This window comes from Pongo abelii, chromosome 1, assembly GCF_028885655.2.
Source record: "Pongo abelii isolate AG06213 chromosome 1, NHGRI_mPonAbe1-v2.0_pri, whole genome shotgun sequence".
NCBI classification, from domain to species: Eukaryota; Metazoa; Chordata; class Mammalia; order Primates; family Hominidae; genus Pongo; species Pongo abelii.
The window spans coordinates 132,760,729-132,784,862 of record NC_071985.2 but is presented as its reverse complement, the minus strand read 5'-3'; the positions used below and the strand labels follow the sequence as shown (position 1 = coordinate 132,784,862).

The following is a 24,134-nucleotide window of genomic DNA, read 5'->3' as shown; positions in this document are numbered from 1 at the left end:
TGTGTAACCTTGTCAAATTACTTAACCTTTCTGAGCTTTGGTTACCTCATCTATAAAGCAAAGATACTAATGTATTAATAATTTACCAGGTTGCATGTAAAATGTCTGGCACATAATAGTGCTCAATAAATGTTAATTATTGTTACATCATCTTCCTAACTTTTGCTAGTTTCATCATCTACCCATATGGATTACTTGGAGCATCCATAGATATTATTCATATTGGCTGGAAATGGCATTGAGTACTATATATTTGTGTTGGCCTTCATAGTTTTTAAGACTATAGTTATGTACAACATAACGATGATTTGGTCAACAATGGACTCATATATGATAGTGGTCCTATAAAATTATACCATATTTTTACTGTATCTTTTCTGTATTTAGATACACAAATACCATTATGTTACAGTTGCCTACAGTGTTCAGTAACATGCTGTACAGGTTTGTAGCTTAGGAGCAATAGGCTGTGCCATACACCCTAGGTGTGTAGTAGGTTACACTACACCATCTAGGTTTGTGTAGTACACTCTGATGTTCCCACAATGATGAAATCGCCTATGCATTTCTCAAAACATACACCAATAGTTAAGCAATGCATGACTGTACTTTTGCATACCTTATCTCATTTAAGCCTCATAAAAGTCTTCTAAAGTAAACCAGTTCCATCCTGGGGGTAGGAGGGAGTACACTTTTTTGACCTACAGTGGCCATTTCTCATGTTCCACATAATTTTTTCCCCTTGATTCACTGTATCTGAATCCTCCTTTTGTCTCTGCTGCAGTTGCTTACCCTTCTTGAAATTCCATTTTCTTCTCTTTTGCGATACTCTTATTTCCTGGTTCTTCCCCTACATCTATGCCATTCTTTCTGTTTATTTCACAGTCTCCTTCCACGTCTGTCCTTTAAATATTAATATTCAGGCCAGGCACAGTGGCTTATGCCTGGAAACCCAACACTGGAGGCTGAGGTGAGATGATTGCTTGAGGCTAGGGGTTCAAGATTAGCTTGGGCACATAGGAAGACCCCATCTCTACAGAAATTTGTTGGGCACGATAGCTTGTGCATGTAGTCCCAGCTATTCAGGAGGCTGAGGTGGGAGGACCACTTGAGCCTAGGAGTCTGAGTCTGCAGTGAACTGGGATAGCGCCACTGCATTGCAGCCTGGGTGACAGAGCAAGACCCTATCTCAATCGGTCAATCAATCTCAGACCCATCTGCTACACAACTAATGTGTCTTTCCCTTTAAACTCTTTGGTACTTCCTGATATAGTCCAAACTCTTTGACATAACGTTTTAGTCTCAATCTGGCTTCAGCCTTCCTCTCTTTGCATTCCCTGTCTCCTACTTTGCTGTTCAGCAACATCAACCCTGTGTGCTTTTCCATATACTGTACTATTTCTACTATATCTGGAATTTCACCCCCATTCACCCACTCGCCCAGACAAAACAAACTGGTCGATTTTTACTCATCCTTCACCTCAGTTGTCACCACTCTCAGGGAACTCCCTTAAATAAGATATGCCTCCTTGGTGTTATCATAATACCCTCTGCATATTTTTACCTTGTGGTATTTTAATTATCTGTTTATATATCTAATTCTTCCACCATGCTCTGAATTTTTTTGAGTATATGGTATATTACTAGTACAATGCTTGCTATATAACAGGAACACAGTGAATATTTGAATGAATGAATAATCTTGGGTACCAATTTGCTGTGTTTTCTTGTCCCTTTCTGCATATGTGGCTTTGTCCTTTAAGTTCTCTATACAAGATGAATTGAGATAAATTGCTAAAGCTCCTTCTAATTCTGAAATAACTTAATTCTTTTTTTTTTTCTTCGAGACGGAGTCTCGCTCTGTCACCCAGACTGGAGTGCAGTGGCACAATCTCGGCTCACTGCAACCTCCGCCTCCCGGGTTCAAGCGATTCTCCTGCCTCAGCCTCCCGAATTGCTGGGACTACAGGCTTGTACCACCACGCCCGGCTAATTTTTATATTTTTAGTAGAGACGGGATTTCACTGTGTTAGCCAGGAAGGTCTCCATCTCCTGACCTCGTGATCTGCCCACCTCAGCCCGCATGAGCTACTGCGCCTGGCCTGAAATAACTTAATTCTTTTAATAATATATCTGGTTATTCACATCTCTGAAAATCACTTACTTAAGTCAAATATGAATAAAACAATGACTAAATGTATTTTGTCAGAAAATAATAGTTTATGAATAATAGATTAGCTATCACTTTCTACAAATAATGGGTTTCTAATGTTGACTTAAATTCATATATTGAATTAAATTTACTAGTGAAATATCAGATCATTTAATAGTTATTTGTGATATCTTAGGGTAATAAAATTTTAAAATATGTATATGTTTTTGATTGAACAGACACAACATGACAATCTAATGATTAAGAAGATATGGGTCCTACATTTTGGGTCTTTCCAATATTGTCAACAGTGTAGGAGTTTTCGATGGGAAATAGCCATAGTCATCAAAAATTCATCTATTTAGTTTTAAAATATACTAAAATGTTTTCATTGTAATGTGGAGTACATCTGCCTCTTAAGTTTGTGTATATTAATAATTGCACCCTCAATGCTTTGCACATGAAAGGCATTCAGTAAATGTTTGCTAAATAAATGAATAAATACAGTAAGGCTACTCAGTGAGGCCTACTTTCCAGATTCTGTTCTGACCCCCTCTTTTCAACTCTTCAGTTCATCACTATTTGCTATGAGCCTCTTCAAGACAAGCATCTTGACCTAGCATCAGCCTAAACAGATTTGTCTGCCCTTCCTCCCTCCCTTCCTTCCTTCCTTCCTTCATTTTTCCTTTCTTAAACTAGAATGTAAGTGTAGGTGAATAAAGTTTTCCTATACAAGTCATTTCCTCAGCTAAGGTAGGAAAAGTGAGAGACAATTCAGGTAGCTGGGTAAAAGTTCTTCAAATTGTAGATCTTAAGCTTCAGATAGCTTTATTGGGAAGTAGACTTTATGCAGAATAAATCATTAAAGAAATTGAGAAGATAGAAGAGCAAATTTGAATGAAGTTGATAATTCATGATAGAATTATTACAAATATAAAGCTGAGTAGGTTTTTGCTGTTTTTATTGTTGGGTTTTTAAAAACAGTACTGCTTAATAAATGTAAAAAATATTTATTTTTAAAGATGATGTGGTTTGGGGGGGCCACATAATTGTGTTTGCAGATCTTGCATTACGATGTTTGGTTGAAACCTATGCTGCCAGTTTTGAGGAAAGGAATGAAGAACCTTTAGCCAAACGCATAAGGAATGATAAAACAGAAAAAGAAATTTACACTTTGGCCAAGGAAGGAAATGAAAAAAATGTCCCAGAGAAGTGGAACCCTGTGGCTGGCATTGTTATTGCACTCTGTTGTCACCACAGGTGTGATTGGAGACATTATGTGGGCAAAGAATATTTCAGGGCTCTAGGCCTTGGAGCAGTGGAATTCCACTATTTCCAGCGAATGAGTAGTTGGGCAACTTGTGGGATGCGGAAGACATCTTTGGAAACCTCAAATAGTACTACAAAGAGGCAAGATAATCAGAATGATGATAGTGAAGAGCATGATGATGGAGGATACAGAATCACAGATGATGGCGCTGATAGTTTGCCTGGGTAAGAGACTACTTTTGTAACGCATGATACTAAAGGAGAAATGTTGTATTATACTGTACTTTAGATGACTATTATCAACAATTCAGGAAAATGTATTTTATAATCTAATTTTAGAATAAGATAAAATATACACATCTTTTATTGTGGTCATAAATATAATGTGTCTTGGAAGCATGGGACAAAGTACTTAGTACATTATGGGTTAGTTAACAGTCTCTCAATAAATAGAAGTGACAAAAATAATTTTTTATAAACTTTTGCAAAATTTTAACAATGTTTTGTGTGTGTTTATTCCATTTAGGCTTCTTGGTGTTGAAGAAAAGAAGAAAATAGGGCATCTTTGTAAATTGCTGATTGACCAAGGTCGAATCCAGTATTTGCAGCAGAAGGGATTCAGTCCTGCTTTGCAGTACTATACAGACCCTCTGGTGTCTTTGGAAAATGTTTTGTTAACTGCTTTACCAAATCATTCTTCATCACCAGAAGCAACTGCTTAATGGAAAAGAAATTTGAGCATCATGTCTTCCACCAAAAAAAAATTTTTAATTATATTTTTATATCAAAAAATATATACTTTAAATAGCAAATAATATGAACTTTAAAAAATGCTGTGGCCTCATTAAACTTTGGTAATAGCTTTTCTTTTTACTTCAGAAATCCAAACATTAGAGAATTCACCAAAGTAATCCTCTTTAGAAGGGCATCTTGAATTATATTATCCATCCGTATTTATGGAGATTGGTAAAGTAGTTGAACCGTTGACTTGGTGATCTGAAACATACATAACATGTCAACACATAATTCGCATATTTCTGTTTGTATTAATTTTGGAAATTTATCTTCCTTTGATTTCATTTAATATTTTTTATTTCTCAAGTTCAAGAGGTAGTGATTGATTGTAACAAGGGCCAATCTGAGAATTTGACTTATATGTGGACATTTTTCCCTACAGATCTGGAAAGCACAATTGTGATTTTCTCAAATGCAAACAATTCAGAGATGTTCACAATTAATAAACAAAATTAATTAATGAAGTCACCTTCAAATTTCCAGAGCCATACATGTATATATTGTCAGAATCTGTCCATGACAAACACAAAACTGAAGAGCTGTTTTCAAAGAAAACAGATTATTTCACTTAATTATTTTGTTGGATAATTATCTAGTTAGAACTTCCAAAAAGATACTTACAAACATAATTCACAAATTTGAAATAACTTCTGAAGTTGATTAGCTATCTCATATCTTTTATCAGGTCATTTTTTACATATATAGGCACAAACAATAAGTATGTTCTCTTCTGTTTGGGAAAATAATTTGGAATAAAGTAGAAATTAGATAATGAAACCAAAAACCTCAAATTTAGGCCTTATTTAACTCATGACTGGTTTCTATGCACAAGCAAATATTAAACCAAATATATGGTAGGACTGTTATTCTCTTCTGCATCTTATCCCTATTTTGTTTCTGCCTTTATTTGTAAAAATTGTCTTAATTGATGGTACATTTGCCAAGACAAAGGTTCAGAATTACTAATTTTAGATATTATGATATTCTGAGATAACTATTTTTATCCTGTGGTTCTATGATTACATGATTTGTAAATAAGAAGCCTAGCCTTTAGTCTCATATGTCTTGTCAGACTGCCTCGGTTCAAATTCCAACCCTACCATCTTCAGTTGTGCGACCTTGGGCATGCTACTTAATCTCTTTGTGCCTCAATTTCCTCCTCTTAAAATGGGGATGATGATGATAACAATAATACCTACCTCACAAGGTTGTTGTGAGCATCAAATGAGATAACACAAGTAAAATGCATAGAACAGTTCTAAGCACAGAGTAATTCAATAAATATTAACTAGTAATAGTAGTGGTAGTAACTCATGAATCTATTTTTAATAACATAATAGGCTTTGATTTTATTATCTCTTTCAGTTGTTAACTTTTTTTGCCTTGTTATAAGTTTTATGTCAAATGTTATTAAAATAAGGTAGTTTGTTTAAGTTAGTTACCCATGTCCCCAATCAAGGGAACCTAAATGAAGATATATCATTAAATAATTAACCTTTTTTTATTGTGTCAAGCAATACTAATTTGCGTCATAAAATTTGTTTTGCACATTCAACAATTTATGCCCAGAAATAAACAATATTCTACAACAGGCATAATCTCATTTATGTTTCATAAAATATACATATACACCCAAGAATTATACAGGAACAGTTGTATGGCCCATTTAGCTTAATGGTATGTTTCTGATAATGGTATCAAGTACCTTAAAGGAAGATAAGTTTGCCCTTCAACATGCCAGCCTTAGGTCAGGATTATTGTTTTCCTAACTGTTAATTTGTCTTCACGTATCATGAGAAAGTGACTATGTGGGATATGCATACAGCTATTTCTTGTCCTGCAGAATTTTCAGATTCAACAAACCTCTTCTTGAACTTTAGATTCACCTACAGAATTACCACGTCTTGCATGTTCCACAGGTGCATCAAATTTACTGCTAAGGGCCGGATGTGGTGGCTTACGCCTGTAATCCCAGCACTTTGGGAGGCCAAGGCAGGTGAATCACCTGAGGTCAGGAGTTCGAGACCAGCCTGACCAATATGGTGAAACCCTGTCTCTACTAAAAATACAAAATTCGTGGGGCATGGTGGCGCATGCCTGTAAGCTACTCAGGAGGCTGAGGCAGGAGAATCACTTCAACCTGGGAGGTGGAAGTTGCCAAGTGAGCCGAGATTGCGCCATTGCACTCCAGCCTGGGCAACCAGAGAGAAACTCCTCAAAAAAAAAAAAAAAAAAGACTGCCAAAATTAGAAATCATCTTCTGCCTCTACCACCTGATTTCTACTCGCCAACCCATCTTCTGTACTTTATTCTCCATCTTAGCACCACCATCTAACCAGTTGCCCTCTAAACCAAAAACATTGATTATAAACTGCCTTTTCTCATCTTCATTCAATTACCAATTCTGTCTCCTAATTGTCTTTTATATATTCTCTGCTTTCCAAAACTAGGTCACAATTATGACTTTTTTGCTTGTCTTCCCCCAATCTGTCTCCTTGTTATTGCTTCTATGACCTTGCTGCAATAAATCTAATCACCATTTCCTAAACATCCTACACTGAATGTTAGTAAAAATTATTTCCTCTAGCTGAAAAACTCTGTCATTGTCTTCTTGGTTATATTCATTTTTCAAACTAGTTGTTGCATTAAGTTGAACTAAAATCCACCTTTTAAGTTAAAAACTTAACATTTTAAAATTATAAGACTATAATTTCTATTACTATTATTAGTTTTTATTAACAAATAGTTGTGCACTTTGTAGTTGTTGCATTAAGTTGAACTAAAATCTACCTTTTAAGTTAAAAACTCTTAACATTTTAAAATTATAAGACTATAATTTCTATTACTATTAGTTTTTATTAACAAATTAATTGTGCACTTTGTCCTCTTCCCCGATCTTGGTTTAGCTTAAAGGCCCTCCTTAATTAATTATCAGAGACTAAGTGATTGAAATCTCTGTATCAAAACCTCACACATTGTTGATTAAAATCTGTATTCTCAGCCAGATGTGGTGGCATGCACTGATAGCCCCAGTTACTCCACAGGCTGAGGTAGGATGATCTCTTGAGCCCAGGAGTTCAAGGCTACAGAGCTATGATTGTGCCTTTGAATAGCCACTGCACTCCAGCCTGGGCAACATAGTAAGACCTCATCTCTTAAAAAAAACAAAAAACTGTGTTCTCTTAATATTTTTCATCCCTAGGTAAATTTTTTTTTTCTATTTATGGAATGACAGGGAAGGTCAGTTCGTGGTCAAACTGCTGTGTGTGGCAAGCTGGTAGAATGAGGTAGCAAAGCTTTAAGAATCATGTCTTCACTCACTTGGTTTTACTTCAGATGCTTAGCCAAAGGATTTATTTCCTTCCCCCATTTGAAAGACTTTGAATATCTTTAAAACCTCTCTCTCCATTTCACTTTTTTTCTTCCCACAATATTGACTAAGAGAACAGAATTTGACAGAAAACTTAAGATGGAATGAGAAATATATAAACGAATTCATCAAAAGGCAGCAGTTAGTGATACACACATTACTCTACCAAAAAACATTTAATCTGTGTTATATACAAATCTTATACCTGCTCTTCTCCGTGACTCTTGTATGTAAGTGTGCATAAACTGAAGGCCAAATAATTCCCGTTCGTCTTCTTCATCTGTGCCTTCATTGGGAGGAAGTAATACTTCCAATTTCAGTGGGTTGTCTCTGAAGTTGACAAACCTAGAAGTTCATCAAAAACCAGTATTTTTATAGGTGTCATGGAAGTGTACATTTATTTCCCTGGAGAAAGGTCAAATGATAATATACTAAATTACTCGTTTTTAACTGGTTTCAATAACTGAACACCTTGGTGAGATGTGATATATCTCAAGAATCTGTGTTTTTTTCGTAAGAGAAAAAAAACGCTAGCTTTAGACAGCTTACTTTCAAAGCTTATAAAAGCAACTGTTAGTCTAGTTGCACAGGCTGGAGTGTAGTGGCACGATCTGGACTCATGGCACCCTCCACCTCCTGGGTTCAAGTGATTCTTGTGCCTCAGCCTCCCAAGTAGCTGGAACTAGAGGTGCACACCATGACGCCCGGCCAATTTTTGTATTTTTAGTAGAGACAGGGTTTTGCCATATTGGTCAGGCTGGTCTCGAACTCCTGGCCTCAAGTGATCTGCCTGCCTCAGCCTCCTAAAGTGCTGGGATTACAGGTGTGAGCCACCGCACCTGGCCTACAGCATATATTTAATGCAATACAGCTTAACTTCTAAGAGCAATTTTAACATATCTTAAATATAAAATTAGTGCTATGAACTTAGTTTCTGCATATTTTATATACCTCCATCTTACTTATCATTGTGTCTTCACCACCCAGTACAAGGCAGGTAGTTGCTGAACAAGTGAATAAATGAATTATTTTGTTATGGAAGTTTTGGGTTTTAGTGGGTATTCTCTTAATTGTTAGAAGATTAAGCTTTGGAAGAAAAATACTTGAGGGAGCTTTCAAGATGGGTTAAAACTTAAATGTCACATCTGAAACAGTAAAAATCCTAGAAGAAATCCTAGGAAAAACTCTTCTGGACATTGGCCTAGGCGAAGAATTTATGATGAAGACCTCAAAAGCAAACATAACAAAACCAAAAATAGACAAATGAGATTTAATTAGAAAAACTTCTGCACAGCAAAAGTAATAATCAACAGAGTTAATAGACAACCTACAGAATGGGAGAAAATATATGTAAATTATACATCTGACAAAGAACTAATATCCAGAATCTACAAAGAATTCAAACAACAAGAAAAAAACCAACCCCACAAGCGGGCAAAGGACATGAACAGACATTTCCCAAAAGAAGACATACAAGCAACCTAAAATAATCTAAAATAATTTTTAAAAAGAAAAAATACTTGACAGAGTTTTGATGGTACTTAGTAAAAAGTTATATCTAGTGGTTGTTTGTTTGTTTGTTTGTTTTTAAGAAATAGTCTCTGTTTCCCAAGCTGGAGTACAGTGGCGCAATCTTGGCTCACTGCAACCTCGAACTCCTGGGCTCAAGCAATCCTCCAGCCTCAGCCTCCCGAGTAGCTGTTATAGGCATGCACCACCACTCCCGACTAATATGTCTGCTTTCTATCAGTAACATAATTGTGTCCCTTTGTACTTATTAGGAAATAAACACTTTTATGCTTTTGATTTTTATGTTGTGAATGAAGTTTTTTTAGCTGTATAATTTTCATGAAAATGTCACCAACGGAGGACATTTCCTTTTTTTTTAGGTTGGTATTATAACATTTATTAAAATAATGCTATGGGTTAATACAAACAGCAAAGAACCAAAGAATTAAAATGCAAGCTATGTAAAATCCCAGCTAAAACCCAAAAATGTCTAATGTATTCATTCATTAGCTAACTAAAAGCCGAAAAAAGACAAGACACCCAATATAATAAAGTACTGCAAAACAATTGGCAATTTTCAGTTATCAAAATTGTGGATTTTGCATTTTGTATCATTTTCTCAAGAAAAAAATTCCTTTTGAATGTTATATAACATACATGTAAAACAAGATAGAAAAATACACTATAAACTTGTAACAATGGCTGTAAATATTTTATCTTACATGTTTCTCATAGGCAATAGGTTGGTTATGGTACATACATAGCATGAAAATAAGATAATAAAGAATAGACAAAAATACATGTCAGCTGTATGATAACATACAAGTGACACTCCCATCTACCCATGCTAAAAAATTACATAATACTGTGAGAAAAAAAGTCTTAAAAACTACATATTTTAATAAAAAACAAATTCAATAAAGAATGATAATACTGAGAACCAAGGCATTCAGAGATTTCAAGTCATGCTTTTTTTCAGTTGATTGAAAATTTTGTCAACCAAGTTTTCAAAAGTTTGTTCAGAGCCAACATTATCCATAAATGTCACACATTTATTATTTCATACATTTACTTTCTTCCACATAAAAGACCTTTGATAAACATCTAAAATGGAGGACATTTCTTAAAGCTGATAAATCCCAAACTGCTTTAGTTTTAAGGATTCTTTCTTGAATAGACCAGTGTTATATGAATGCTATTCATCAAATTATAGAATTTCAACATCGGAAAAGATTTTTAAGATATCCATTCATATAAATAACAACGGAAATTTATTAATAACAATTTCTCTACATTACTTTTTTCTGCAGCCAGAAAGAAAGCAAGGTTTTTCAGTTTTGTGCCCACAACTTTTTACCTCAGATTTGCCATTTCTTCCATGCATACTGGAATATCTTGCAGTTTATTGTTGCTGAGAACAAGAGTACCCAGATTTTTCATATTGCTGATTGTTTGAGGCAAGCATGTTATTTCATTTCGTTGCAGCCATAATGTATGTAGATTTTGCATTCTGAAAAATTAAGGTTTATACAATTAATTACATATAATATGAAAACATTGGTTTTGGAGTTTTAACAAATAATTTTAAGAGGTAGGGGTCTTATCATGTTGCCCACGATGGTCTCGAACTCCTAAGCTCAGGCTATCCTCCCCTCTCAGCCTCCTAAAGTGCTGGGATTACAGGCGTGAGCCACTGCACCCAGCCTTTGGTTCTTATATTAAAAATCAAATGTTGTCTTTTACAACATCTTTAACCAGTGTACTTATTGAGTTAACTGACAACACATTACCTGGTTATTAGAGAAACCACATCAGGAAGTTCATCTCTACAGTACAACTCTCTTATCATATGGCAATAAAAATGAAATCAAATCAACATATTCTAGAATTCTTTCACTATTCTCATAGGATTTCTTGAAGAACTACTGTAAATGTTACCTAATCTGAGTTAGAGTCTTAGGAGAACAATCAAATGATGAATATGCCCATTTATAGCAAAGCAGTATGCATAATGTGTAACATCATGGACTCTGGGGCCAGGCTGCCTAGGTTCAAATCCTAGCTTGCCCACTTACTAACTTGAGCAAGTTAGCTAACATTAGTTTCTTCATCCACTTGTAAAGTTCATAGAAGTGCTTGGAATATACTAAGCAAGGTAGTTATTGTGTCATATTCTTGTTAATTTCTCAGTCAGACACTTTTGGCCAGGCGTGGTGGCTCGTGCATGTAATCCCAGAACTTTGGGAGGCTGAGGTAGGTGGATCACTTGAAAAAAGCCAGTTTTTTTCTTCTTCCCAAACCCTTTTACTTACTTGGAACAAATGAAAATATTCTGTTAAAACAGTGTATTTCAAACTAGTTGGACCTATTGTGATTGATTATGCTTGAGATCCCATTTGTCTTGCTTATTTTTCATAAGAGGTTTCAAGACTTTTATCATTAGCATAAAGAGTTATTTCTTTTACCTTTCTATAGTATCAGGAAGTTGTTCAAGTTTGTTGCTTCCCATGTCCAGCCACTCAAGGGCAGGCATACTCAACACAGCAAGAGGGATTGTAGTAAAGCGGTTCATACTCAGATCAAGGTGAGTAAGTTTTAGCAGATTGCTGAGCTGAAGAAGAAAGCAAGGTTTTTCAAAATAAATGTCCACAATGTAAACTACTTAAAAGACTCACATTGGTAAAGGAGATATTTCACATCCAGGAATGTTAATATTTTACTTGGGCTTTTTTAGTCATAGTAGTCCGCAACAAATTAAAAATAAATACAAAGCTAAATAACCTCCAGGGAAGTGGAAAACTCTCATAGAAAGTTCATCTATTTGAAGAAAATTTATCTTTCGTAATAACCAGGTTCCAGGGTTTATAGAATGTGCCTGGCAAAACCTTGTTTTCACTGAGAGTAAGCACCCATTATCATGTTTTCCTTTGATCCAGTAGTTGAGAATTGTATGGGAAAACTCAACATTTAACTTCCAAATAATAGTGGTGGAGGAAAGGGGTAGCTCATGCCTTATAATCCTAGCATTTTGGTAGGCAATTTGGTAGTTAGGAGGATCACTTCAGTCCAGGAGTTTGAGACCAGCCTGGGCAACATAGTGAGACCCTGTCTCTACAAAATAATTTAAAAATTAGCCGGGCATGGTGGCACAAGCCTGTGGTCCCAGCTACTTAGGAGGCTGAAGTGGGAGTATTGCTTGGGCCCGGGAGGTTGAGGCTGCAGTGAGCCAGAATCACACCACTGTACTCCAACCTGGGCAAAAGAGTTTGACTCTGTCTCAAAAAAAGACTGGTTAATAGACTGTACAAAATCACATAGCTTTTATGATGATGGAGCCAACTCAGAAACAAAAACACATGAATTAGAAATAAAATATTTATTGGCCCTCTTGTATGTGTAAGAAATTATCCATATGATTATCATTTTTATTGTATGCAAAGTGATATGGTTTGGCTGTGTCCCCACCCAAATTTCATCTTGAATTGTACCTCCCATAATTCCCATGTGTTGTGGGAGGGACCTGGTGGGAAACAATTGAATCATGGGGATGGTTTCCCCCATACTGTTCTCATGGTAGTGAATAAGCCTCATGAGATCTGATGGTTTTATGAGGGGTTTCCCTTTGCACTTGGTTCTCATTCTCTCTTGCCACCATGTAAGACGTGCCTTTCACCTTCTGCCGTGATTGTGAGGTCTCCCCAGCCACGTGAAACTGAGTCCATTAAACCTCTTTTTCTTTATTAATTACCCAGTCTTGAGTACGTCTTTATCAGCAGTGTGAGAACAGACTAATACACAAGGGTATACATTTCATTAAATTGAACTATTAGAAGATATAATGTATACGTATATACTATGTTTTATTTGCAAGAACAACAATTGTTGGTGACAAGTTTGCTGGTTTGGAAGAAAAGTCTGATATACTAATTAAGATAAAGTGGGAGAAGGGAATAGTCTATTTTATTTTATTATTTTTCTTAACTTTTATCTTGTAAAGTCATTGTTTTCAAAGCCAAAGCACCATGGAAACTTCTTCACTGATTCTAAGAGCATCAAATATTTTCAAAAAGTAATACAAATGTCTTTATTTTTATATGATCAATTTGGTTTGACCAATAACAAGACATCATACCAAATCAAAGTTTGGAGGCATTCCAGTCCCATTGCTATCACCACATTGTCTGTGCTTTATGATAACCATTTATTAATTCAAAAAGCATTTAAGTAATCACTACAACCTAGGCTCTGCCCTCAATTCTGAGACTGTAATACAACTCTCATCCTGGCCTTCAAGGAGATCACAGTTTAACAAATGATGTCAGTACTGTGATAATAATAGAAGTATCTTTTACACTAAATCTTTCTCCAATTAAAAACCTGCATTATACTTAAGGAACTGGTTTTCTCTAAATATTTTTTCTGAAATACATAGAATTTTCTCATTAGTTTTATTATTGTTAACAACCACACATTGAGAGGTCAACTACTGCAGATGGAAAATACAATCATAGGCATTTATATCTTTCTAACCTCTTGTGGAAGATCACATATATCTCTGTTAACAGCCAGTTCTAGTTTCTCCAAGCTGGCACAATTACTTAGTTCCTTGGGGACAGTCTTGATTTTGTTGTAGCTGAGAATCAGTTCCTGAAGTCTAGTAAGCAGTCCTATAAAAAATAATATACAATAGAGAGGAGTTGGATATAAAATAATCTTTATAGTTTTTAAGGTATTACAGCATAACTTCTTTTTTTTTTTTTTTTTTGAGATGGAATCTCGCTCTTTCGCCCAGGCTGGAGTGCAGTGGTGCTATCTCGGCTCACTGCAAGCTCCGCCTCCCGGGTTCACGCCATTTTCCTGCCTCAGCCTCCGGAGTAGCTGGGACTATAGGTGCCCGCCACCGCGCCTGGCTAATTTTTTGTATTTTTAGTAGAGACGGGGTTTCACCGTGTTAGCCAGGATGGTCTCGATCTCCTGACCTCGTGATCCGCCCACCTTGGCTTCCCAAAGTGTTGGGATTACAGGCGTGAGCCACCGCGCCCGCTCTACAGCATAACTTACTTGCCAGTTTTGTATTGGCAAATTCGGACTTCTTAGTGTCTTCCCTTTTCCCAGTCTGTGTCCTGTCCCTTCTTCAAACAAGGGACAAGTTTATCCGTGCAATAGGAAAAAAAAAAAAATCCAGAACTATTTTCATTCTGTTTTATCTACACAAAATCCTCAGCAATTTTCTATTTGGATTTTTTTTTTCCCCATTTGAGGAATCTTCTTGTTTTGCTTTATTGCCTTCAACCTGTTGTTTCCTAAGAGGAATAGCTGAGCCGACAATATTGTTCCGAGAATCTACAGGATATTTCCAAAGAGGCTTTTCTCTCATTGAAATCTCATCTTGAATCACCTCAGTAGATCCAGAAACTTGAATCCTCTAGAAGCTTCAATTTAGATTAAATGTTTAAAATTTCTCAAGGTTGAGGGCTGTATAAAGAGGTCTTTATTCCATGTATCCAAAAAAATCTTAATAAAAAGCACATCTGCAGGTGGATAAAATAGCACAGGACTAAAAGTAATCTTTCTTACCAATCCCTGGAGGTATCTCTGAAATTGTGTTTCGAGATAAATCTAACACAATGAGGTTCTGGAATCTTCCAATGAATTCAGGAATTTTCAGCAAACCAGTTCTATGAAGTTGCCATTCCTGTAGTTGATTCAGTTTCAGCAGAGAAGAAGGGAGGGTCTACAGCAAAAGAAATGATGGTTGTTGTATATTACTTAAATTGTTTTAGTATCACGCCACCCTGGAATGTGAAATTTGACTTATACAAGCACTTTGGAATATTTGGAATTTGTTTTCCTTAATGGGTTACTTTTCCAGGTGCTTTGTGTGACTTCCGGGTTTTAAGATCTTTTTTTTTTTCTTTTTCTTTTTCTTTTTTTTTTTTGGCTAAACCTGCAAACCCCAATCATGATAGAATAAACAAAAATATTTTGATCAATAATGTACACACATCCAGTATGTCCTGATGATTCTGTTATGCAGTATTAGGCTTTCCTAAAGTACATATATGTTATTGAAAATGAGACAATCCAAAAAAATAATTTCAATCAATAATTCAAACTGCTTTTCCACTTCTGTTTTGAAATATATGAATATTTTTAAAAATTTATTTTTTAATTTGAGAATCTTAAGAGTTTCAACTATTGTGAACTCTGTGCCGTTTCCCTTTCAGCCTAAAATAGCCAGTAGAGAATATAAAGGAGCTAACTCTGACAAACACCGACATAAAACATAAAAACAAACACTGACCCAAGGGTTAGAAGCTCTTGTAAAAATTAGAGTGTGCCTAATATAGTTAACCAACTGTGAGTTTGTGTGTAAGGGGAAGAAAGAATATGAGTTAGGTGGTAGACCCGCTGAAAATACTATTATTTCCATTCCATTAATTGAGCATTTCTTTGGAAAAGCAATATTATTTTTATTAGGCAGCTGGTTATCTTTTTTTATGGGAAATGAGAGGTTGCTATAAGAAGTATTAATAGGAGAAATATCACAAATGATTGAGGTTTAGGCAGGGTGGAAGCAAACTGAACTTTTGCAAAATAATTGTGAAGTTGTGTTTCTTTTCAGTTGCTCATGTTGCTCAAATTCATTTGGTGTATTTTTTAAATTAGTTTCCAACTATTCTAGTCTTAATTACACAGTCTCAGAATCATTCTCTCAATTGACTCACAAAATGCAAAATGTGGAAAATCAAATATTCTATAAAATCTTACCTTCCATTCCTCTTTTTCTATCTTCAAAATGACTCTTCCATCTTCCCTGGTGACCTTTTCTCTTAGCTTGGTTAAGCTTACTCGTTCTTCCCAGATCCGCACTAGCCTAGGAAACCAGGAAATCATTTTAGTTCGTAGACAATTACATAAGTGGCATTCACTTTATATATATATATTTATATTTATTTATTTATTTTTGAGATGGAGTTTCACCTTTTGCCCAGGCTGCAGTGCAGTGGCCCGATCTCAGCCCACTGCAACCTCTGCCTTCCAGTTTCAAGTGATTCTCCTGCCTCAGAATCCTGAGTAGCCAGGATTACAGGCATCCGCCACCACACCCGGCTAATTTTTTGTATTTTTAGTAGAGATGGGTTTTCACCATGTTGGCCAGGCTGGTCTCAAACTCCTGACCTTGTGATCCACCAGCCTCAGCCTCCCAAAGTGTTGGGATTACACGTGTAAGCCACTGCACCCAGCCACTTTTATATATATATATTTTTAAATGACCTGTCAAAAACAACCATTTGACTATTGGTACCTGGAAATCAGACAATAACTTATTTTGCAAGAATTATAAATATGATTAGTACCACAAATGCCCTACTTTTAAAATTTTAAAAAGTATCATAACTCTATAGATTTTATTAATAATAGCTTTTTTGAGGTCTGATACACATACTATAAAAATTACTTTTTTAAGTACACAATTCAGTAAATTTTGGTATATTCACAGATTTGTGCAACTATCATCACTATCTAATACCAAAGCATTTTATCACTCAAAAAGGAAACTCCATACCCATTAGCAGTCACTCTCCATTCTTCCCTCTCATACCTCTTGGTAATCACTAATCTACTTTTTGTATATGGATTTTCCTATCCTGGACACTTTATTTAAATGTGATCATACAATAAATAGCCTTTGTGTCTGCTTCTTTCACTTAGCATCGTTTTTTTCAAAGTTCATCCATGCTGTAGCATGTATTAGTACTTCACTTCTTTTTGTGGCAGAATGATTCCTCTGTATGGATCTACCACATTTTGTTTATCAATTCATCAACTGATGGAATTGGGTTAATTCCACTATTGGCTATTTGGAATAATGCTGCTATAAATATTGATGTACAAATTTTTGTGTGACCATGTTTTCATTTTTCTTGGCTATATTCCTAGGAGTAGAATTGCTGAGTCATATGGTAACTTTTATGTTTAACATTTTTCCTTTTTTGAGACAAAGTCTCGCTCTGTCATCCAGGCAGGAGTGCAGTGGCACCATCACAGCTCACTGCAGCTTCAACCTCCCAGGCACAAGTGATCCTCCCACTTCAGCCTCCTGAGTAGCTGGGACTACAAGCATGCTCCACCATGCCCAGCTAATTTTTGTATTGTTTGTGGAGACAGGGTTTTGCCATGTTGCCCAGGCTGGTCTCAAACTCCTAAATTCAAGCAACCCGCCTGCCTTGGCCACCCAAAGTGCTGGGATTACAGGCGTGAACCACCGTGCCTGGCTATGTTTAACATTTTCAGAAACTGCCAAGCTGTTTCCAAAATGGCTGCACCATTTTACATTCCCACCAGTGGCATATCAAGGTTCTGATTTCTTCACATCCTCACCAATATTTGCTATTGTCCCTCTTTTTTATTATAGCCATCTAGTGGGGGTGAATGGTATCTGATTGTGGGTTTGATTTGCATTTTCCTGGTGAATAATCTATAGATATTTAATAGACTTTGTAATGGCTTGCAAAGAATACAGTTCAACTTCAGAATTCAATTTCATCTTACTACATGTTAATTTTATCTGGTCTTTACTTTTTACATATAAAAATGTATAAAATCTTTGTCATTCTGAAGCACATTCCTATTGACTTTTGATCTATTGCAAACATAAGAATGATCTCAAACTAGAAAAATGCAAACTAGAAACTGGAAAACCAGCCAGGCATGGTGGCTCATGCCTATAATCCCAGCACTTTTAGAATGCTGAGGCGGGTGGAGTTCGACACCATCCTGGCCAACATGGTGAAACCCCATCTCTACTAAACATACAAAAATTAGCTGGGTGTGGTGATGCGTGCCTGTAGTCCCAGCTACTAGGAAGGATAAGGCAGGAGAATTGCTTGAACCTGGGATGCAAAGGTTGCAGTGAGCCAAGATTGCACCACTTTACTCCAGCCTGGGCAACAGAGCGAGACTATCTCAAAAAAAAAAAAAAAAAAAAAAAAAGGAAACTGGAAAACCTTTTGCAAAAAGCTATTTCTATCCCAGAAAATTATTCACTCATGAAAAAGAGAGTAAGTTTAGAATTGAAAATTTTGAAATTTTAGCCTATTAAAAGGATACATAATAAATATAAGCAGTCCTCAAAGCATGAAGTTTAACTAATTTGAGCATTTGTTTGCCAGAAATCTCTTGACATTCTGAGAGTTAATACATATTTTTAGCAATTTTGCATATTAACTGATCTTCAATAAGAATTTTATTTTAATGAACAGAAAGCCAAAAGTAAACAAAGTGTTGAATTTGCTGTCTTTAAGTATTTGGGTTTGTAAAATACTTCTCTTAGTATCTGTGTATTTTAATCTATCACTTGCCTAAAATTTAATCTGCTAACAGGTGCCCTGTGGCAGTGGGATATGTGTGGCCTTCTGATCTAAACAGCTAAGCTTCCCATAGATGTGGATAACTGAGAAAAAATGTGTAATGTCAGCTATTCAATTATATCACTTATTATAAAAATAGAACTATTCAAACAATGGGCTTAATGGTTATTAATTATTACTAAGAAAGAAATGAAATTCAGAGCAAGATTTAGTAACAAGTAAATTAGGAATCTTATTCCTTGACCTTTAACTTAAGGAATTAATCCAGTAACCATTATAGCCAAGTACTAGACATTGGAGATAAAAAAGCTCTGTCCTTACTGAGTTTACGGTCAGGCTATTATTAGAAAAATCTATTTCCATCTCTGTAATGATCGCTAAATTCTTTCTGGTTCTGTATTTTTATGATCTAAGTCCAGAATATACCATTTATTAATTTGGTTACCTTGAGCAAGACATCCTCCACCTGTGGGCCTTACCTATAAAACGTGAGGTTATAATTAAATGATATCTATGTATTTGCCAGCTCAATATTCTCTAATTCCTATACAGCTTTTTCTAAAAAAAAAAAAAAAAAAAAATTGAGAAAGGCCGTCTCTATGTTGCCCAGTCTGATCTCGAACTCCTGAGCTCAAGCAATCCTCCCGCCTCAGCCTCCCAAAGCACTGGGATTACAGGTGTGAAACTGCTTATTTTAATCTTGATATTCTTTCAGGTCTCTAATCGAAATTTTATAACTCTTCTAAAACCCTTTTGAGGCCGGGTGTGGTGGCTCACGCTTGTAATCCCAACACTTTGTGAGGTCAAAGCAGGTGGATCACTTGAGGTTAGGAGTTTGAGACCAGCTGGCCAACATGGTAAAACCCCGTCTCCACTAGAAATACAAAAATTAGCTGGGCATGGTGGTGTGGGCCTGTAATCCCAGCTATTCGGGAGGCTGAGGCAGGAGAATCACTTGAACCCAGGAGGCAGAGGTTGCAGTGAGCCAAGATTGCACCAATACACTCCAGCCTAGGTGACAGAGTGAGACTCTGTCTCTAAAAGAAAAAATAAAATAAAATTAGATTCTACAAGTTTTATTGTAGAATAAGGCCTTTTTCCGATATTGCCACACCAACCATTACCTAAGTACTTGATTTTTTCAAGGAGCTTGGCATCAAAAGGGAGAAAACACAATTTCTGTTTAAACTGTAGGCTTTTTTTTTCTTTCATTTTTTAGCTAAAGCTCTAGCCACTTTTAACTGAAAGAAGCAGCATTAGATTACATTCTTACCCTTCTTACCCCTTGCCTGTGTACTGACCCCTTTCAAATCTGCTTCTTTTGTCTACTTCCTTGCCACTCAGTGTGATTTGCAGAACAGCAGCATCATTGTCTCCTGGGAGCTTGTTAGAAATCCAGACTGTTGGCCCTACTCCAGACTTACTAACCCAGAAGCGATTTTAATAAGATCCCTACGGGATTCCTACAAAGACAAGTTTGAGAAACACTGCTTTATTTCAGAGCAGAGTAAAAAAGTTAAGGACATTTCTTTGGGTTACCCTTGGTCAGTTTTAAATTTCTATGAATTTTCCAGTTAGCCTTTTCTCTGGCAATCAGCTTCTCTGTCTCAATTTAAAAGGTCTCTCAGATTCTTACCATTTTGCATCAGTTATGGTTGTTTATTTATTAATTTTTTTCTTTTCTTTTTTTAATGAGACAGTGTCTTGCTCTGACGCCCAGGCTGGAGTGCAGTGGGTGTGATTGTGACTTACTGCAGCCTTGACCTCCAGGGCACAATCGATCCTCCCGCCTCACCCCTCTGCCTCCCAAGTAATGGGGACTACAGGTGCATGCCACCATGCCCAGCTAACTTTTTGTTTTAGAGATGGGGTCTTGCTATATTGCCCAGTCTGGTCTCAAACTTGTTGGGCTCAAGAGATCCTCCTACCTCAGCCTGCCAAAGTGCTGGGATTACAGGCACAAGCCAGCATACCTGGAAAATTATTTATTTAGTCATATTACAGGTTTTAAACCTAACCTTTGATCTCTATATAATTTACTTTTAAAGTAGTTTATACTTAATTTTAACCACAATCCAAGCTTTATAATACCGTACAATGATTTTACAATGTAATTGTTTTAAGATTAAGGGAAAGGTGCTTTGAAAAACTACATTACACAAATTCCATGTAATGTTTCTAAAAGTAGAAGCTGATTTTGGTCTAACTTAACTTTTGGAAATTACATTTTGCTAACAGAGAATCCTCCTCCCTAATCATAAAACAGATGATGCCAAAAAAGAACAAGCAGTAAGTAAGGGCAAGACTGCACACTCATTATTCCTATATAGAGAACTTCTGAAATTTCTGAAATTAAGTGATTCTTAATTAATGACAAAGATCCCTTTTATCAAAACTTTAGTCAGGCTCCACATCCTCTGCTTGACCAGGCTTGACCTTGGGCTTCCCTCTCTATCCTTGCAGAATCCACTTTGAACACGAATCTTGCTATGTCTGCACACTTACTAAAAACTAAGTGGGAAAAATTATTCCTCCCTGTCAAGATCTTTTGTTTTTATAGATATTTAGCAACACAAATCATTGCTCATCAGTAGCTTCTTGCCCCCCACCCTTGTTTACTGGAAGAATACCAATTGCTTCCAAGTCCAAGTGTTTACCAAGTAATCCAGGTGATAAGGTTTGGCTATGTCCCCACCCAAATCTCATCTTGAATTGTGGCTTCCATAATTCCCACGTGTTGTGGGAGGGTCGCAGTGGGAGATAATTGAATCATGGGGGCAGTTTCCCTTATACTGTTCTCATTCTCTCTCCCAAGATCTGATGGTTTTATAAGAGGTTTCCCCTTTCTTTTTTTTTTTTTTTTTTTTTTTTTGTTGTTGTTGTTGTTGTTGAGATGGAGTTTCACTCTTGTTGTCCAGGCTGGAGTGCAATGGTGCAATCTTGGCTCACTGCAACCTCTGCCTCCCAGGTTCAAGCAATTCTCCTGCCTCAGACTCCCAAGTAGCTGGGATTACAGGCACGCACCACCACTCCCAACTAATTTTTTGTATTTAGTAGAGACGGAGTTTCACCATGTTGGTCAGGCTCGTCTCAAACTCCTGACCTCAGGTGATCCACCCACCTCAGCCCTCAAAGTGCTGGGATTACAGGCATGAGCCACCATGTCCGGCTGAGGATTCCCCTTTCATTTGGTTCTCATTCTCTCTTTGCTGACTGCCATGTAAGATGTCCCTTTGCTCTTCCTTTGTCTTCCACCATGATTGTGAGGCCTCCCCAGCCATGTGGAACTGTGAGTCAATTAAACCTCTTTTCTTTATAAATTACCCAGTCTCAGGTATGTCTTTATCAGCAGTGTGAAAATGGACTAAAATAGTAAATTGGTACCAATAGAGTGGGGCACTGCTGTAAAGATACCCAAAAATGTGGAAGTGACTTTGGAACTGGGTAACAGGCAGAGGTTGGAACAGCTGGATGGCTCAGAAGAAGAAAAGAAAATGTGGGAAAGTTTGGAACTTCCTAGAGACTTGTTCAATGGCTTTGACCAAAATGCTGATAATGATATGGACAATGAAATCCAGGCTGAGGTGATCGCAGATGGAGATGAGGAACTTGTTGGGAACTGGAGTAAAGGTCACTCTTGCTATGTTTTAGCAAAGAGAATGGCAGCATTTTGCCCCTGCCCTAGAGATCTGTGGAACTTTGAACTTGAAGAAGATGATTTAGGGTATCTGAAGGAAGACATTTCTAAGCAAAGCATTCAAGATGTGACTTGGGTGCTGTTAAAAGCATTCAGTTTTAAAAGGGAAACAGAGCATAAAAACTCAGAAAATTTGCAGCCTGAGGATGTGATAGAAAAGAAAAACCCATTTTCTGAGGAGAAATTCAAGCTGGCTGCAGAAATTTGCATAAGTAATGAGGAGCCAAATGTTAATCACCAAGACAATGGTTTTATAAGAGGTTTCCCCTTTCACTTGGTTCTCATTCTCTCTTTGCCAGCTGCCATGTAAGATGTCCCTTTGCTCTTCCTTCATCTTCCACCACGATTGTGAGGCCTCCCCAGCCATGTGGAACTGTGAGTCAATTAAGCCTCTTTCCTTTATAAATTAGCCAGTTTCAGGTATGTCTTTATCAGCAGCATGAAAACGGACTAATACACCAGGGATGAATCTTAATTTGTCTAAACCAATCAGTCTCATTCCCCTAGAAGGTAACTGGGTTAGATGTGTACAAATGATCCAATTCTGGCCAATGAGAAGTGAGGGAGAGGTTTGTTGGGGACCCTCTGTGAAAGATTTCCTTACTCTTAAAGAAGAAATAGAAAAAAATAGTTTCCACTTTTCTGAAAACATAATGATGATTGGCTGTGATGCCTGGAAGTGCATCAGACATCTTGTAACATTGAAGGAAGCTAATCTGAAGATCAGACTGACACAGGGATTAACAGCGGAAGGTGAAAAAAGAAAAAGCTGACTTTTAAAAGATGTTGAGGCTTTGCATTGACTATCTTCAGAACAGCCTCACTTCCCTATCACTTAAACCATCTTTAGTTGAATTTTCTGTTATTTGTTAACTGACATTTGCAAATAACATTTGGTAATTTAATGTTTAGAAACAGGCAGTGGCCTGGCATGGTGGCTCATGCCTGTAATCCCAGCACTTTGGGAGGCCAAGGTGGGTGGATCACCTGAGGTCAGGAATTCAAGACCAGCCTGGCCAAAATGGCGAAATCCTGTCTCTACTAAGAATACAAAAATTAGCTGAGTGTGGTGGCATGCGCCTGTAATCCTAGCTACTTGGGAGGCTGAGGCAGGGAGAATCACTTGAATCTGGGAGGCGGAGGTTGCAGTGAGCTGAGATCATGCCATTGCTCTCCAGCCTGGGCGACAGAGTGAGACTCTATTTCAAAAAAAAAATAATAATAATAATAATAATAATGATAGAAAGAGACAATGAATGAGAATTGTATGGAACTATATGAATCTATGAGGAAAGGGACTATTTTTGCAGGATTAGTAGAATACCTTTTGGAGATATCCAATCAGGAAAGTGGGTAAGATAAAATGGAGGCAGAGGAAATGAGAGTCAAATAAATATAGCCCAGATCAAGGAATCAAGTGATCCAGCAGCTCTGGCTAGAACACATGGCTATTCAAACAAATGAGAATCTGCTGTACCTTCTACTGCCAAATATTGTTTTAGGTCCTAGGGCATATAATGCTGAACATACAATCCTGAAAATTAGACTGTATGATACTAATCAAACTTTGATGAATGTTAAACAGAGTCCTATGAGGGTATAAGATAGCTACTATTTTCACATTTGTATTTTTTGTGACTTCTATCGCATAGACAAATTTAATTGAGTCAGCTGTTTTCTTTAAGTATATTTTGAGTTTTCAGTAAATAAAATTCTATATCAAATTCAATAATAAGGCATTTAGAATGCTCTTTTTTATGGTGATGATAATATGAATTTTCACTAATTCAAAATAATAAATGTGTTTTAGCATACTTGTGTTGAAATTCCTTCTCTCGCTTCAGGTCTTCATTGAGTTTCTTTATTCTTTTTTCCCAAACTTCCTTTACAGCATTGACAGCCCCAGTACAAACCACATTTTCTGTCATGATTTCTCCACATTGTCATAGAGTCACCAACTTCATTAGG

At 36.6% G+C, this 24,134-nt stretch overlaps 2 protein-coding genes across 9 annotated transcripts in view; one reads left to right on the top strand and one right to left on the bottom strand.

Moving 5' to 3' along the window:
* The window catches only part of TRMT13 (tRNA methyltransferase 13 homolog), a 17,354-nt gene extending 11,547 nt beyond the window's left edge, over positions 1–5,807 (top strand). For 3 of the 6 annotated variants that reach the window (XM_063718377.1, XM_002810558.5, XM_009247391.4), the window contains 2 exons: positions 3,214–3,646; positions 3,948–5,807. In XM_063718377.1, coding sequence (XP_063574447.1) covers positions 3,214–3,646; positions 3,948–4,143 — 629 coding nt within the window. In that variant the 3' untranslated portion in view covers positions 4,144–5,807. Of the gene's footprint in view, positions 1–1,847; positions 2,354–3,213; positions 3,647–3,947 lie in introns of those variants that run through there. The other 3 variants (XM_054530782.2, XM_054530778.2, XM_054530788.2) reach the window with 3 other exon arrangements.
* LRRC39 (leucine rich repeat containing 39) lies at positions 3,755–24,134 on the bottom strand. 3 transcript variants are annotated; one of them, XM_009247398.4, is made up of 8 exons: positions 23,982–24,134; positions 15,867–15,972; positions 14,673–14,829; positions 13,626–13,762; positions 11,561–11,706; positions 10,453–10,605; positions 7,792–7,931; positions 3,755–4,417 (listed from the first exon to the last, which is right to left on the bottom strand). In XM_009247398.4, exons 1-8 carry the CDS (start codon positions 24,092–24,094, stop codon positions 4,362–4,364), a joined length of 1,008 nt encoding a protein of 335 aa, XP_009245673.2. In that variant the 5' UTR covers positions 24,095–24,134; the 3' UTR covers positions 3,755–4,361. The 3 variants fall into 3 exon arrangements, with proteins under 3 accessions (XP_009245673.2, XP_054386805.1, XP_063574458.1); XM_054530830.2 differs by lacking the exon at positions 23,982–24,134 and adding an exon at positions 16,080–16,450; XM_063718388.1 differs by lacking the exon at positions 3,755–4,417 and adding an exon at positions 4,600–4,755.